The sequence below is a fragment of the Perna viridis genome, chromosome 9 (assembly GCF_037379345.1).
Source record: "Perna viridis isolate PV_CMFRI_1.1 ecotype Kerala chromosome 9, ASM3737934v1, whole genome shotgun sequence".
Classification (NCBI taxonomy): Eukaryota; Metazoa; Mollusca; class Bivalvia; order Mytilida; family Mytilidae; genus Perna; species Perna viridis.
The window spans coordinates 5,405,705-5,423,204 of record NC_142453.1 but is presented as its reverse complement, the minus strand read 5'-3'; the positions used below and the strand labels follow the sequence as shown (position 1 = coordinate 5,423,204).

General features: G+C 32.2%; 1 protein-coding gene across 7 annotated transcripts in view; it reads left to right on the top strand.

The window, feature by feature from the left end:
* The window catches only part of LOC148606435 (rabphilin-3A-like), a 54,278-nt gene that overhangs the window by 19,552 nt on the left and 17,226 nt on the right, over positions 1 to 17,500 (top strand). For all 7 annotated transcript variants that reach the window (XM_088544120.1, XM_088544121.1, XM_088544124.1 and 4 more), the window contains exons 2-8: positions 85 to 236; positions 7,036 to 7,179; positions 7,679 to 7,808; positions 9,224 to 9,310; positions 10,223 to 10,406; positions 10,624 to 10,719; positions 11,886 to 12,050. In XM_088544120.1, coding sequence (XP_088400246.1) covers positions 160 to 236; positions 7,036 to 7,179; positions 7,679 to 7,808; positions 9,224 to 9,310; positions 10,223 to 10,406; positions 10,624 to 10,719; positions 11,886 to 12,050 — 883 coding nt within the window. In that variant the 5' untranslated portion in view covers positions 85 to 159. The remainder of the gene's footprint in view (positions 1 to 84; positions 237 to 7,035; positions 7,180 to 7,678; positions 7,809 to 9,223; positions 9,311 to 10,222; positions 10,407 to 10,623; positions 10,720 to 11,885; positions 12,051 to 17,500) is intronic.

Here is a 17,500-nt window from a genome sequence, read left to right as displayed (position 1 = left end):
AAGCCTGGCTTCCATAGGAAGAAAGATTTACCCAAGTACAAGGCCATTATCAGCTCTTTTAGTTTTTTTTTTCATATTTTTCAGGTCATGTTTCAGACAGGGTAGATAACTCCTTTGGACTGTAACAGTGGCTAGTTTCCTCCATGGTTTATTGACTTTATGGGAGAGTTTGGAACTTCAAGTCAGATGGACAAGTGGGTGTGTCCTAACGACAGAGTCTTGGCACTCAGAGCTAAGTAAGTATTGTTGAAAACGGAAATAAATAGTTTTTTTTTTTCAAGTGAATAACAGCAATTTTAGCCAGACACCATAGAAACTCTCGAAAAATATTCTTATTTCAACTAGAATTGTTTTAATATTTATAATAAAGTATAAGTTTTAAAGAGAATTAGTCTTATTTGATTTCTGCACCTCTGTATGGTTGTAGGTGATTACCATTATACTATATCAAAAACTTCTGCTCATTTGTTTTGGATGAAACTATTCTAAACTTAATTGAAGGCATTAAAGGTGTCCAACAGGGCAATTTTTACTTCTTTTTAAATTTCATCAGATATACTATGTGAAGAGAAAAATGTGTTTCGGAAATTTTGTCTTAAAACAGGTCCTTGTTTCTTCTCTTTCTTAACATCACAATGCCACTGATTTCATGACATCTCATGATACTTGGATTTCAACATATTGAATATGGAAATCTGATTTCTACTAACTTGTTATCACCAAACCCACAGGATCCAATATCAAATTTTCTGAATTAATGAAAACTTGAGCTCAATAATTCAGCAGAGACGAGACAATTAGAATTTGTCATGCATTGATGTCATTATTTTTAGGATGCAATTCTGTGTTTTGTGAAAACTATTTCAAATAGATGCTTAAAATTAAGAATTTTCTATTTAGAAGCCCTAATAGCCCTATTTTGAAATCAAATTTCATCACATTTTAATTTGAAAATCACTAAAAGGATTTTATTAAAATTTGAAACTTCGCAAAAATTTGTTAGTTTTTTTGTATTCCATAAATCTTGTACATTAGAAAAAAAAATATGATTAAAATCAGTGCTATATATTTATAAGCTTGTCTAAGTTGAACTTAAACACTGTTCTTACTGGTGAGGCCTCTTTTTGTCTTTGAAAATTTGGAAAAGAGGGAATCTGAAATAACTAGACCAAACTTCTCTTGTTTGAAAATTGTAATGCAGAAGTAAATTGACAGATCAAATATCTGAAGCTGTAAATATCCATAACAGAATGGGGCAGTAGAACTAAAAATAAATAAAAAATGGAAACCTCAGAGTATCAGTCAATATTGAATTATGACAATGAAATAGAAGAAACAATGACATGATATCACATGATGATGGAAGTGTTCTAATGTTTATATGACAATTACCACATTATTGCTTTATGTTTACATGTATTGATTATCATTGGCTGGCTGAATAATTGAGCTGGATAAATGTATAGAAATGTCATAATGGTTTATACCATGTAGTATGATAGCTTACTGAAACTTAGCTAATGTAAATATGCATGGACAATTGAGTATCTGTATGTCCTAATTTGCTCTGCTCAAACAAACATAAAATATTTATCAATTAAATAACACACTCTTATATTGGAGGTGCCACTTGCAAGCATCAAGTGCTGCATTTTATTACAAAAATAAAATGACTGTGAAACATGATGTGTGGTTGAAGTCAAGTTCGTCTATATTTGAGCTTGTCCTCATTGTAGGAATGATAGAACATCTGTAATTAAAAAAAAATTATTATAATAATTTTCAAGAGAAAAAATTTGACTGAACACGTGAGTTGCAATGGCTCGAATGATAGAAACCTCGCACCTTGCAATAACTTTCCAATTCAAACAGACACGAAAAAGTGGTGCTTGTTTTAACTAATCAAAACATCTTATCACCTATTTATAGCACACATGTGTCAATGTTTACCAACAACCAATATTCGATTAAATATATTTTATTCAGAAACATATTTATGTACTAATTCGCTCTGCTCAAATGAACATAAAATATTTATCAATTAAATAATAAACTCTCATATTGGAGGTGCCACTTGCAAGCATCAAGTGCTGCACCTCGACCAACAAAGAAAGGGAAAAGATAAAGAAGGAAATTTTATTTAAATTCCTAAATTCATCGAGATTGACAAAATAGACTTCATGAACATATCCATCTGTGGCTTTATTGGTTTTCCATCTATCATGTTTTTTGAAAAGTCTGTCTGAGACACCAGCATTATCTGCAGCAGTAGCACCACCTGCTCTTAATGAATGTAACTCAAAATTGTTTTTATCTAATCCAAGTATCTCCAATTTCTCAAGAAGAATTTCTCTTGTTCTTGTATAGCTAATGTGTCCCGCATTACAAAGTTTAAAAGAATCTGTACTTTTGCAATAACTTATTTGACGAAAAATGTATTTTTCTTCATGTAAATTTATACCAGCACAATTGACATAATCTTGCAGTATTTTAACTGGACATGTGATGGTGTTAGATTTCGCTATAATTACATAACTACCTTCTCTATATTTATCTATCTTACTTTTCTCTATGAAGATAGAAACATACAATTCGAAGAATAGAATATTGCAACCTCTAATACCAACAATTTCGGAAAACCTTAGAAATCCGGCATATCCTATCACACACATAGTAACTGTACGTTCATCATAAAGACTAGTCATTGTTCAAACTTATGAAGAAACTGACACAAAATTTAAGGTGTAATAACATCCTTTTTCTTACAAGGTCAAGATAACTGCCTCTTTGCTCCTTCAACGACGCTTTTAACCAAAAAAGAACTACAGGGGTCAGTAAATCCTGAAATATCGTGTGGCCAAGATATAGAATAAACAGCTTCTTCTATTTTAGATACGGAACAAAATCTTTGCATCAAAGAAATAATGTATAGACTTATATGTATATCAGTAGCGGGTACTGGTTTTACTGAATCAAAACTACTGCACCACTTACACCATGCTTGGAAATCATATTTATATTTTTTCACAGTATTTTCAGACTTGGAATTCAAAATTACTGAAGGGAGTTTATTACTCAATTCTTTCAAATGGTTATCACTTATTTCTTGTATAAATTTCCATCTACCAATTGTAAATAAGCCTGAAAAATGTATAGAGAAAAAAAAATGGATTAGATACCCGTGTGAAAAAAATAGAGTAATAATATGTGATAAAGATTAATAAATATATACCATGATAATTATCATGCCCAAGTAGGCACTACCAAAGTAAAATTAATAATTAATTAATTAATTAATAATCAAACCGTAGCAATTAAGTGACATTAATATTCACACATCGGATGTCAATATCGGACTTCACATCCAAGTGGGCATAACCATAATACGGTCTGTAGGTCGTACACGCCAAGTGGCGTAGCTTATTATAAACTATTGATCAAATATAATTTTCACATGACAGAAGCTATAATACTTCAACATACCAAAAGAAATAAATTGCTATAATAACTATATTTATTTTAAACCACTGAATAATATATTACCACAATATATTCAATAATCTCAGTTATTACAATTACATGTATCTAGTGCCAATATATGCACCGCTAAAACACTACTTTTAAAACGTTTTGATCCAAACAACGAATTCTTGTCAGATCCATGAATATAAATGTCCTTTGGATCTTGAAATTCTAACACATCAGATATATACAGCATACATACAGAATTGCTGTAAAAATTCAATGGCCAAAAGGGAGATGACTCCCATTTAGGAACAATTAAAGTTCCTGACACTCCACACACTAAACAATATTTTATCTCTCTGTTTACAAAATTTAATGGTGGAACAAGCCAATTATTTTCACCTGCCCAATTGAATGCAAACACATCCACACCAGAAGTGTCTGAAGTGTGAAATTTGGAATTGAATTTTTTAATAATAAAATTTTGAGAATTAGCAAAATGATCAAAAGAATGAGGTCCAAATAACCTATCGACAAATTCGAAAAAATCTCGGGGCACTCCCCAGTCATCGTAATCAAAAATTTTACTGATTGCGTTGCATTTTGCATTCAATTCTCTGGGTATCCACTGTATATCAATGCTAATACCTTTTCTACGCACTCAGAAACAATAAGCATATGGATGACTTTTTGTGCTACCATTCTGAATGATAAGTTCACAATTTTTACTATCTGTGTAACATTTAATTGACTTTCCCGAAAACTGTTTTTTAAAAGTTTCTAAACATAATTGTACAGCTTTAAGCTCGCTCCATGTTGAGCTATTACCTTATCAGTATCTGTCCACATTTTATGAAATACACTGTTATCAAGCTGGCAAGAAAATGCATCACTAACATAATCGCTTGCATCTGAATACACAATAATAGAAGGAATTTTATATTCAGAAAAGCATTTACAATTTAATCTATGTACATTTTGTATTCGATTCAATATATACCATGAATAAATATATTTATCCATCAAATGCAATCAATGCATTTTTAAGGGCAGCCAATTTGATAATATATTGGAAACTTTTTGTCTGCCCTTCCGTCAAAATTTTTGTCACAAAAAGATTTTAATAGGTAGTTAATAGGTAGCAACTTTTATAAAGGATTAGTGCTTTAACGAAATCTGTTGGTCACCAGACTGTCACAAAGACCTCCAGAATTTTATCTTCAGTGGTCATGCTATCAATTGTGAGGTAAATCATGCTTTCCTTTTTATAGGTACATATTCCTTGTTCTCCTCAGAATTTGTGAATGACTGCAGCTTTCTTTACAAAACTATTTTCCAACCCATATTACCTAACTTGGTACAGTAGTTATATAATTGTCTTGAGTTGTTCTTCTGTCATCACTGATGAAGTCAGTAGATTTCTTGCTGCTAAATGGTATTCACCCAAGATAAATGACTAGTGTCTAGACTGAAAAGTCAATAAAGAGACCTTATTTAATTGATGGCCTCAGATGGTATTTAACTGATGAAGGGCCAGATACATTATTTATAAACCCTGATGTTTGGTGCAGATTCATGATGTGTCCATTGTGGTGATAAGATTTATAAGATAAATAGAATTCAGTTGGTCTTTGAACAAAATTTTCCTGCATTTCATAGTGCTTTATCAGTTTTAGGCTCATTTTAAAATTTTTAAGTGAAATTCTCTGTAAGAATCAGGCATCATTTTTCTCAATTTAGTCTTTTTACCTTATACATGTTTAATACATTTAAAAAGTGTTTTAATTTATTCTTGTGTATGTGACAGATATTTTTTACTGCTTACATTGAGAGAAAAGACAGGAAAATTTGCTCACCATTTTTTCGTACAGCATTTCTACTAAATTTGTCCAATCAATACCTTCAAAAGGCAAACTTTACAAACACTTTGATGGTTATTTCTGGAGGTTACTAGGTATAAATAAATGTTTGGATATAATGCAGTAAAATCTGTGCATGTTTTTTTTTTTGGTCACCTTAAAAACATTTTGCCTGAGTCTAAGATGGAGATGTACTTTAAAACTTTTTTTAATCTGAAGGATGGGATTTGCCAAAGCATTCAGCTTCTGCTGATTTTAAAGACTCTTTTACACTGCTTTTAACGTAAGTAAATTTGAGTGTTAGCTTTAAAAATAAAGACCAAGTTTTGATAAAAGGAAAAAGAAATATTTTCAATCACAAATCATTAGTAAAAAAATAGCTTCTTCGTATGTAAGTTGAAGCACGAAAAATGCCAAGAAAAAGGAAGTTATGAAACGTTTGGATGGCATATTGTATTTCTTCTTACTGTCATTCACTGCATTTAATGTCAGTTTGCTGTGAGGAAGATTGGATAATTAATAGAATCACCAAAGCAGCTTCCATGCATAAGGACTATGTCTCTTGGCATCACATAGATCTAGTGTCGATAATAGAGTTACCAATCTCCGCTAACAAGATCAAGTTTTCTCGTTAGATTGATGTTTGGAAGATTGCTGCACGTTGTTTTTTGATTGAAATTGATTGGTATTTGGTCAGGCTCTTGTCTTGCTGGAATTTAATTATGTGGCTGTGTGAAAAAGGCTAATTCTGCATGGTTAGCACTGATTGTAACAAGATTGATTGGAATCTAATTTGGTAGAATGCCATTTGGAAAATTGAAATTTATTTTGCAGCCATTAATGATTCAATAACATGAATTGATGAGATAATCTATTTCATTTTCAGGCTTCTTAAATCTTTAAGGGCGGAATGTCTACCTAATTCCATGTTTTATTTTATTAATGGGAGGATATGCTTTTTTTTATGGTTGAGTGTTGAAAGGTTTTGAGCAGAAAGCCTTTTATTGTGTCTGAGAAGCTGAATTTTACCGTCAGTCTTTAGTTATATATCTTTTCTTCTAAAGACAATTTTTCATGAAAGCCATATAAGCATCTTGTTATTGAATTCTTCAGAAACTAATAATCTAGTAAATTGCTTACTTGAATTGCTTAGCTGTTCTGAAGAATGGTGTTTGATGATGCAAAGAAAAAAAAATTCTTTAGTACATGTACTTTTTCACCCTAAATAATGAACTTGTCAGTTCACCAACAAAATCGATGCAAAATCATCCGAAAACAGAAGTATAAACTGAAAATGATTAAGTGTCGGTCCCTGTAAGAATTAGGCAGTGGTAGAAACATGGTATGAAAAACCATTTTCATAATGTAATTTGACTATTTGTACTATCAGAATCGAGGAAAACAGACAAAATATTCAATATTCTGCTGGACCATTGAGTTACAGTTTCATTGAAATGCACTGAAAATGAACATTTCAAGGGCAGACAACTCATTTTTCTAAGATTCTATTGAAAAATTTCTGCACAAAGCCAGTGATGCAGTGATCAAATAATGGTCTTTTCAAGTAGAGAAAGTATTCTTGAGTGATATGACATTATCAGATTGATGGGGATTTGACATGCATGTTTCAGATTTTTCCTAATTTGCCTGATTCTTACAAACACTTGTACATGTACTTAATTAAATATCACTATCTTGCTTGTTTTTTAAGGCTGGGGACTGGATGGTCTGTACACACAGAAAAGTTCACCAAGTTCAACAAAGGGGACCAACTGAGCATGGAAGAACAAGACCATATCATGAATGTTATCTCAAAGGCTGAATATCTAGAACAAACTGAGCAGGAAAGAATAGGGTAAGGGACAATATGGAATAAGGTAAATGTCATTGTGCCCTGTAGCTTCTTACTTCCAAGTGAGTATTCTATGCATCAAGTTTGGATTAATAAAAAATCTGTGTTTAAATTTGTTATAATCAAATTTGAAATAAAGAAAGGCAGGATGGTGGTGTATGATTAAAAATATCCTGGAAGAACAGTTTGGTAAAATAAGAATGTAGGATGTAAGTCAGTAGAAAAACTAATCAGGAACTAAAAAAGCAGGCAAGAGTACAAAATAAAAAATTCAGGTCAGAAATTCAATATACAGGAATAAAATCCGGAACACAAAATTTTATCCAATAACCCCTCCCTTTCCAAGTCAACAAATAGTTGCTCCCTTACAACGTATCACAGCATATTGTTAACATATTACTGGTTGTCATGAAAGGGAGGTAATAAAACTTGTATGTTACCATTGGTGATTTCACTCAGCCAGCTTACTCCTAGTACTAATTGTACATACTTTCTATTACAGGCGCCTTGTAGACAAGCTAGACAATATGAAGAAGAATGCTATGGGTAATGGTACAACACAGTGTATTCTGTGTGGTGATGAGTTTGGACTCCTTGGTGCTTCACCAACATTCTGTGATGACTGTAAATCTGTAAGTAGCATAACACCAAGTGTGATATTAGTTTGGACTCCTTGGTGCTTCACCAACATTCTATGATGATTAAATCTGTAAGTAGCCTAACACCAGGTGTGGTGATGAGTTTGGACTCCTTGTGCTTCACCAACATTCTGTGATGACTAAATCTGTAAGTAGCCTAACACCAGGTGTGGTGATGAATTTGGACTCCTTGGTGCTTCACCAACATTCTGTGATGACTGTAAATCTGTAAGTAGCATAACACCAAGTGTGATATTAGTTTGGACTCCTTGGTGCTTCACCAACATTCTATGATGACTAAATCTGTAAGTAGCCTAACACCAGGTGTGGTGATGAGTTTGGACTCCTTGGCGCTTCACCAACATTTTGTGATGACTGTAAATCTGTAAGTAGCATAACACCAAGTGTGATATTAGTTTGGACTCCTTGGTGCTTCACCAACATTCTGTGATGACTGTAAATCTGTAAGTAGCATAACACCAAGTGTGATATTAGTTTGGACTCCTTGGTGCTTCACCAACATTCTATGATGACTAAATCTGTAAGTAGCCTAACACCAGGTGTGGTGATGAGTTTGGACTCCTTGGTGCTTCACTGACATTCTGTGATGACTAAATCTGTAAGTAGCCTAACACCAGGTGTGGTGATGAGTTTGGACTCCTTGGTGCTTCACCAACATTCTGTGATGACTGTAAATCTGTAAGTAGCATAACACCAAGTGTGATATTAGTTTGGACTCCTTGGTGCTTCACCAACATTCTGTGATGACTGTAAATCTGTAAGTAGCATAACACCAAGTGTGGTATTAGTTTGGACTCCTTGGTTCTTCACCAACATTCTGTGATGACTGTAAATCTGTAAGTAGCATAACACCAAGTGTGATATTAGTTTGGACTCCTTGGTGCTTCACCAACATTCTATGATGACTAAATCTGTAAGTAGCCTAACACCAGGTGTGGTGATGAGTTTGGACTCCTTGGTGCTTCACTGACATTCTGTGATGACTAAATCTGTAAGCAGCATCACATCAATTTTCCTTATATTTTTGTGTATGTAGTGCTATTGAATATTAATTTGTAAACTTATCTTAAAAGCTACAATCACTATGACAGTTTTTGTTAATCATCAATTAAAAGAAATTAAAGTGGTTCACTTACTGTTAATTAAATGGTTAGACTATAATATTAGGCAAATGTTACACTTCCAAAGAACGTAAGTTAAAACAATCTTATATCATGCAGAAAATTTGAAGTCAGTATAATGTAGTATTTATGTTTTTCAGTTTGCTCTTTTACTAGTAGATAAAGGTTCAATTTATATAACATCAAATTGAAAATTATAGACTGTGACCCGTACCTCCCACTAGGATAATCACTGATTTACTGATTGTTACATGTATATGTTTGCAGGCTGTGTGTGTAAAGTGTGGTATAGACACCTATAACAGTAACAAACAGCCTCTATGGCTCTGTAAAATTTGTAGTGAAAATCGAGAGGTATTTATATAACTATCACATAATATGTGCCAAAAATAGGTTGGGAAAAACCAGCTTATGAACAGATATTGCTGCAGATTAATACTTTAAAAATGGCTTTAGTTTTATGTCTTTCCAAAACACATATTGTGCTGAAATGTCCAATAACACATGTCAAATTTTACATGTTGAAACCACATAAATCACATACAGAAAAAAATTATTTTATACTGAATAATGGTCAGGACTCCCACCCCCCACCCCCACTTGTCACTGTGGTTGGTGTTTGTCGATTTGTTTGACCTTGTAAGAACCTTTGTGTGTTTGTTTATTAAAGGATTTTTATCAAAGTTTGATTAGTTTTAATGTCCTCTTTTTAAACTTCAAATTTGATCACTGCACAATCAACTTTTGCACTGTGATTGCCCTTTGATTCTCAAAACAGTGCTATTAATAATAAGAGTTTCAAGTTTTATTAAAATTTATTAAAGAGGTTTTGAACATCAATATCCTGTTCTTTTATTCCATATATGACTTTCAGTTTATTAGTTATCGTAAAGAGATTGATAAAATAGATTGGGTTCAAATTTTCCTTCAGAAGTGGGAGGTCCTGAACTTCTCCTTCAAGAGTGGGAGGTCCTAAACTTTCCTTCAAGAGTGGGAGGTCCTGAACTTTTCCTTCAAGAGTGGGAGGTTCTGAACTTTTCCTTCAAGAGTGGGAGGTCCTGAACCTTTCCTTGTTTCAAATCAATGATCACTTTGAGAAAAAAAAACTATAAGTTCTTACTAGTGTGTCAATGAAAAGGTCCAGGATCTATAAGTAAATAAAATTTCAAAGGTATCAAGTCTGAAATTGAGGGTCCTAGACCTCAGACCATCACTATTTTGAACTCCTGAATGGAGCTTTTATATCTTTCTTCATCTGTTCTTCAGGTATGGAAGAGGTCAGGGGCATGGTTTTTTAAAGGCATTCCAAAGTATGTTTTACCTGAAAAGAAAACAGGAGCAGCTAAGTACACTGCTAGTAGGCTTGGACAGGATGTTAGAGGCTCAATTAAAAGCAGACCAGGAACAACACGGCAGTATAACACATGGAGTCGAGGCAGGACAAGCCATGGTATTAAGATGTTTAAACCACTCTCAAATGTTACTGGTCATATTTAAACTGCAATAAATCAAATTGTGCAATTCAGTTTGCAGTATATTTGTTTGATAATAAATGGCCACTGAAATTAAATAATGTGTGAAATTCATTACTTTGGGTACAAAATATGAACACATGGTGATTTTTGAGAAGTAGGGTTTATCATACATTGATTTTTTGTCTATTACAGCAAGTTATGGAGAAAGCAGTGAGCAGGAGTCATCCAGTGAATCTGATGATGAGATTAGTATTGGCAAGAAGAAATTGGGCAAAATGAGGGACTCAGGTAATATTTCTAAAAGTTCATAAAAAAGTTATAGACACACTGGTATTCATTAAGTGTGAGTCTTTGGAAGACAGGCGAAATAGGAGAAATCTGGTATGTGCATGTCAAATATCTACAGATTTGACCATTTCAAAGCAGAATTTCACTTGTTCAAATCCAGATTTTACTGTTTTAATTTTGTTTTACTGTATATTTACTTCCAATTTTACCAATTTCCACTTTGTTTGTTGATCTCGTTAAATCAGGTCTGCAATATACTTTCACTGAAGGAAGTCTCTTCTGTTTTGAAATGACCATTATTTGATCTCTGCATTGCTACAAAATGATAAGGATTGCTCGGTTATGGTAAAACAAAATTAAGTATCTGTGAAAATCAGTTGGTTAACAGTATATTCATGGATTACAGACATAAGTAAAGGTGCCAATAACACAAAATCATTGGAGACTTCAGGTGGTTTAAAAGTACATTGCATATACATGTACACAGATGAAATCTTTCTATTTGAATTTCTGCGTTTTCTTGAAACCTGAAAATTTGAAGCTGAGTTGAAGTCTGCCATTACAACTGCAGCAAAATTTTTTAATGATATTTTTGACTAAGGATCACCATTGTAAGACTGCCAAAAAAAAGCTTTCTTTAGATGATTCCAAAATTTACTGATTTACATACCATTTAACCTTTTGAATGCTCAAAGAGCAAGATCTCCCCTTTTTCTGCTTTTCTAAGAGGGAGATTTAGCGTGACGACTTTTTTCGAAGAGAAAAAAAGAAAAATTTTCTAGAAGTCCAAGTACAAAGATAGGACAAAGATATAAAATCTGTGATGATCTGGTTCATCGGCCAAGCATTTTTAATTAAAGTTTGAATAATAAGCCTAACAAAAGAATTATTTGTTGATTTTTTCTCAATGATTATTATGATATGTTACATAAACATTATATTTATATCAATTGAATAAGCCATTTAGAACATAATGTGTGCAATATTTCTACTAAGAGTAGAAATTTGTTAAAAAGGGAGATTTGTGTCTCCCATATGGGAGACTTTCTTAAAGAAGGAGGGTTTATTGTATTCCTCCTATTTTTCTAAAGGACCAAAGAGCTGAGAATCAAAGAAGAAAATAGAATGATTTGATGTATAGTTCATGTTTCGTTTTTTTCCTGTAGAAAGTGACAATGTAAGTTTAGCGAGTTCTACAAGTGGGCAGTACTACAGTAAGGATAGTCGACCAAGTAATGCCAGCAGTACATATTACGCTGGTCAGATGAGTGCTACAGAGAGTAGCCGTGGCGATGATCTCCATGATTCCTCGGATAACGAGAGCATGAGAGGTCAGTATTTAGAACATTATAGACTTTGCTATTTTGGTTAATGGAGCCTGCAATATAACATAGCTAGCTGGTCCTTCATGATATCCTTGCATTAAATATATGTATATGTAGATTACTGGAGTTATGGCCCTTGGTGATGGGTTGGAATGTACTTATATGCAACTATTTAGAAGTATTATAGTATATGTCACATGTACCATGTTAAATTGTTTGTTCATTTATTAAATTTTTTTTGGCTTTATTTCAAATTTCTTTCAATCTGCACCTTTTTACTTACTATTTTATCTAAGTAAAAATAATCAGACATTTTATACAGTAAAATCTAAAAGCACCTCTCTGCACACTTTTTTATACAATATTTTCACATTTTTCAACACTTTTTTTCTGGTGTGGTCAGTCAACACATATTTTTGTAAGTCTTTAATTTCTTGAGGAACAACCCCTACCCCCTAACCCTCCCCCGATGTCTTCTATACAATTGTTATTGTCATGTGGCATGTTGACAGTCCCTGCTTGAATAATCTGCTGCCAACAGAACAGTGTTTCAATTTCATCTGAATTGTGAAACTTATGAAGAAAATAAATGACACAAAATTTCTTTTCAATTGAAAAAATACAACTGAAGTCACCAAATAAAGGCTTAAATGTTTCCTGGTGTATTGAAGATTTGTTAATTTTTTGAGCAACATTTTATGACATAAGTTAAGCTTACATTACAAGGATATATCAGATATTATGTTTAAATTCTGTGGAAACAACAAGTTAATCTTCCTTTTAAACTTTGGAATGGTACATGTGGAAGATTGTAAAGTAAATGCAAATTTTTTTGGTAAAAATTCAATTTTTTAGTATCTTCCACAAAAAATTTAATCATTTTAACCAAAACCCTCGCATAAATTCTACATTTTTATATGAGAGATTCTAATTGTGTGAGGGTTAATAGGTATGAAGTTTATATTCATATTTTAAAGAAAAATAGGTTTTCTTTTTTTTTGTTAAACTGTCAAAAAGGGGAGTAATATTCAGCTGAAGTTAAACACTGTCCTGTTACCCATCATTAACCTGCATGGAGACATTTATCGGCTTGTAACTAACACAAATTCTTTCCTTTTCTAACCAGGTACCTCTTCTGTTCCTCGTCATTATTCCTCATCCAATCAGCAAAGAGATGGTGCACGTTATAGATATCACTGACCAATCATCTCCTCTGTAGCTTCCATGCCTGGTTAGAACTGATCAATCATCTCCTTTGTAGCTTCTGACCAATCATCTTTCCCGTTGCTTCTGTGCCTGGCTGTTTGGATTTCCTTTATATATGTAAACAATAGCTGAAATGAACAATATAAATTTACATGTTATTTACATATTCAAGTTTTGTTTGTTTATCCATATTTTGTAAACAATGTGATCCTGTTATCTGCTGATTGTTGGTTTGTTCCTGTTAGATGTGTTTGTGACCATCCCTATTGATCAGAAGGAGCATGTTATTTGAACAGCATTTTGAATGGCAACACTGATGTGATACTAAGGGTTTTAAAAGCCTGCAAGTTATTTATGATTAAAGAAAGCTTTAAATTAATTTATCTCATATAACTACTTAATTTTCCATGTGTAAATGTAGATGTTTACTGAAACTTGAACTTTTTTTTTTGCTTATTACAAATTGGTTTTTATAACCAAAAAAGTGAAACCTTTTGACTCTAATTATTTATTTAATTAGTCCTTGTACAGTTATATAGTATTTTATCCTTTCCCTTTCATAATTCATAGTGATATTAAGGAGGTAGACCTAGGGTAAGGGACATAACTCATGAAATCAGTGATATGTTTGTATCATTCAATTTCTCCCTGGCCTCTCAAGCTTTTGTTTGAATCAGAATAAAATGAATCCAAGTTAATTGGATGCTTACATGAGATTGATGTGAAATGTTGAATACAAACGTTTCAATGATTTTTAAGAGTTGTGTCCCTTACCTTAGGTCTACTTTCTTAAGAAGTATTCAAAATGAAAGTTATTTACTAACTTTTCGGTATATAGTATTAGACCATTTATAGTCTTTTTCATAGAATATGTATGCAAATTAAGTAGCTTTTTGCATTATGCAAAATCATATATGCATATTTCATTATAGTAATAGAAGTATTTTTATTCACTTTTTGGACAAAAAAGGAAAGGGGAGGGTCACTGAAGACCTTCTTTTGGCTCAATTATTTATAGAAAATGGAAAATACTAACCTAAGTCATTAAGAAGCAATATATAAATTTTGAGCTATCATAGAGGCTTAATGACACTTATCCTTTATATTAATGCTTTATGAAGGACAGTTCACAATGGATGTTTCAATCAGAAACTCCTCTACAGTAGTCTTTAATATTGACCGCTTGAATTCAAATGTATTTGAATCATTAAAAGTTTTTATTATTAACTTTTGGAAAAAGTGAAGAGAGACTTGCGAATTTTTAAGTCAATTTTTTCAGCCAAAACTTCAAATAGCATCAATTCTATTTATGAGAATAAAGCTCAAAATAAGACATATTACTTTAATTGAGTTAGTTATTTATGTCATAAAGATCGTGGATTTTGTATAGCATATTTTAAGGCTTTGTTTTATATTTTTAATTTATTGTTTTACTTGTGCAATACTTGTTTTTAATTTTACATTTTTTTTGTAGAATATACATGTAATTTTAATCAAACTCTAGATTCTATTGAATGTTATCTGATAAGCTAATCGTCTAGTTGTTTTAAAATTTATGCATTATTTTATGCATATTATTAAATAGAATAAAACTGTTAAAAGATATTGGTGTATTTACTTACATAGTCATCTATATACATATAGTATACAAAACCTCATGGTAAGTGATAATTCATATTTCTCCCAAACTTTGTCATTGACTCGTTGGCTAAAAATGCCAATGCCTTTTAAGTTACTGGGTGGGGATTGAATTTTACAGGAGGTTTTTGGCAATTTAAGCTCACCTGGTGGAAGGCCATGTGAGCTATTGCCATCATTTGGTGTCCATTGTTGTCAGTCATCGTTATAAATTTTTCAAAACTCTTCTCTTCTGACACTACTTGACCAATTGGAACCAAACTTTGTATGACAGTTCCTTGGGGTATCCTGCACAGAACTTATGTGGGGATTTTTTGATCCATTGAAAATTATGGCTGCTATTACTAAAAATATAATATAGGGATCAGACAGTAGTTTTTTGCATATACATGTATCTCCAAAATTGTAATGTTTAGCCAAATTCTTTTTGCTATTTTTAATGTTAATTCTTACAAAAATCTTCTCCTTTGAAATTACAAGACCAATAATAACTAAACTTAGTATGAATATCCCTTAAGGTATTCTATGTAGATCTGATGTGGGAATTTTTTATCTGTGGAAAACATGGCAGCTGTTACTGAAAATAGGATAAAGGGGTCAGTCAGAAGTTTTTCTCTCACATTTCCAAAACCGTTAGGTTAAGCCAAATTCTTTCAATTGCCAAGATGATCCTTATCATAAGGCCTACAAAAGTTTGAAAGGATCAAAGTTGTCAGACAAATCCTTGTTAGAGTTATTGCCTCTGAAAGGTGAAAAATGAGGTTTTTAACAGTTTTCAGCCAATATCTAGAAAACTATAGTAGATATTAAGAAACGTTTGATTGCTGAAATGATCCTTATGATAAGGGCTGCAAAGGATCATAGTTGGAGACAACTCCTTGTTAGAGTTATTGTCTTTGAAAGGCAAAAAATGAGGGCATTAGCAGTTTTGAGCTTATATCTTGAAAAAAATAATAGATAGAAAGAAACTTTCAGTTGATGAAATGATCCTTATGAAAAGTCCTACCAAAGTCTTCATGAGTCAAATTTGTTGGACAATTCCTTGTTACAGTTATTGCCCTTGAAAGGAAAAGGTGAGCAATTCAGGCTCTTGGGAGCCTCTTGTTTATTTTCAACTTTTCTACAGATTTCATGGGAGAAACTTCCTTCAGCCTGATACTATTTTTCCAGTCTCTATTGTAAATCTTCATGCATGTTTAACAGCTTGAATTAAGAAATAATGTAAACCAGTTATTACTGAAGGAGGATCTATATTTTATGTATATGCAATTGCCCTGGCACATTTATTGGATAAATATGTTTTGTCATGTCTGTCTGTCTGTTCATCTATAGTTCTGTGTAATAGTATGAGACTCTTATAGTTTCAATATGCTACTTTTTAAGTGAAATTGAATAAGTCGAGTTTCAGAGGTTATTTCATATGAAGACTTTTATTAAAAAGAAGATTGTAGTTGTTTGATGCTCCAACTTGATGGATAAAAATAATAAAATCAATGCAGCTTTTACTAAGTTTATATCTGAGATTCTCTGTAGTTTTTAAGAATTTTTACTGCAAATTCTCTATAGTCATGCCTGTTAACCGTCCCACATTAGGGGGAGACTTTCAAAAAATTAATGAAAAAATCCCACATAAAAATGTATGATTTGTTGGAGATTTTGGTTAAAATTTCTATATTTTCTGTGAAAAATACTTTTGAAATCTTATATGAAATGTCAATGGGGAACAATCTCCCATATGAGCTGTTCCATAGGTTAACAGGTATGCATAGTATCTATGTTACAAATCTCAAATCAGGATTTAACAGCTCATTTTCAATAAGCACTACTAAATATGGATTGTCAAAGTAAATCTGGCATAAACAGGTCATAGATCATGTACTATACAGAGTGTTTCATAGATCATGTGCTACACAGAGAAAGTTAAAATCTTCATAACAGTGTACACATACAACATACACATAGACACACATACAACATACTCTCCTTGGTGGAGGTTAAATAAACAGGGTATATAGCAGTGACCAATGAAAATTTTTTTCAATCTTTCTTATTCTGCCTCTGCCTCCATTTTAAAATGCTTTCATTTATATACAATTTAGTTTTGTATTGTAAAGAAAGAACTGAAAGTAGGAGATGTAAACAAGGAAAGGATTCAGTTTTAATGAGCCTTCAGGAATTTAAATATTCATTTTTTTTATAATCCTGATGTCACCTATTGTATGTTTACTTTATGCACATAGTCATCATTTGTGTGTTTATATATTGATTCCTCTAAAATAATTTTTTTTAAACATCAACATTAAAGATTTTTTACCAACAAATGTCTGAGCAAAAAATTTTCACTCAGAAATAGTTTTACATGTTGGAAGAAAATGCTAAAAACTTCAAAAGAATTCAAGAAAAAAAATGACAGATTTAATGAGGTATGTCACCCATTTTTACTATTTTACAACCAACTGTGTAAACTGTATAGTTTCACACTTGTCTTAGGATAAATAAGGATTTTGATGGATTTTATCCCCATTTGTATCATTTTGTGTACTTAACTGTCTTGATAAGAAAAAAAAAACCTGTGTGATTTCATTTGAAAAAATGCCAAAGATTCTACCATT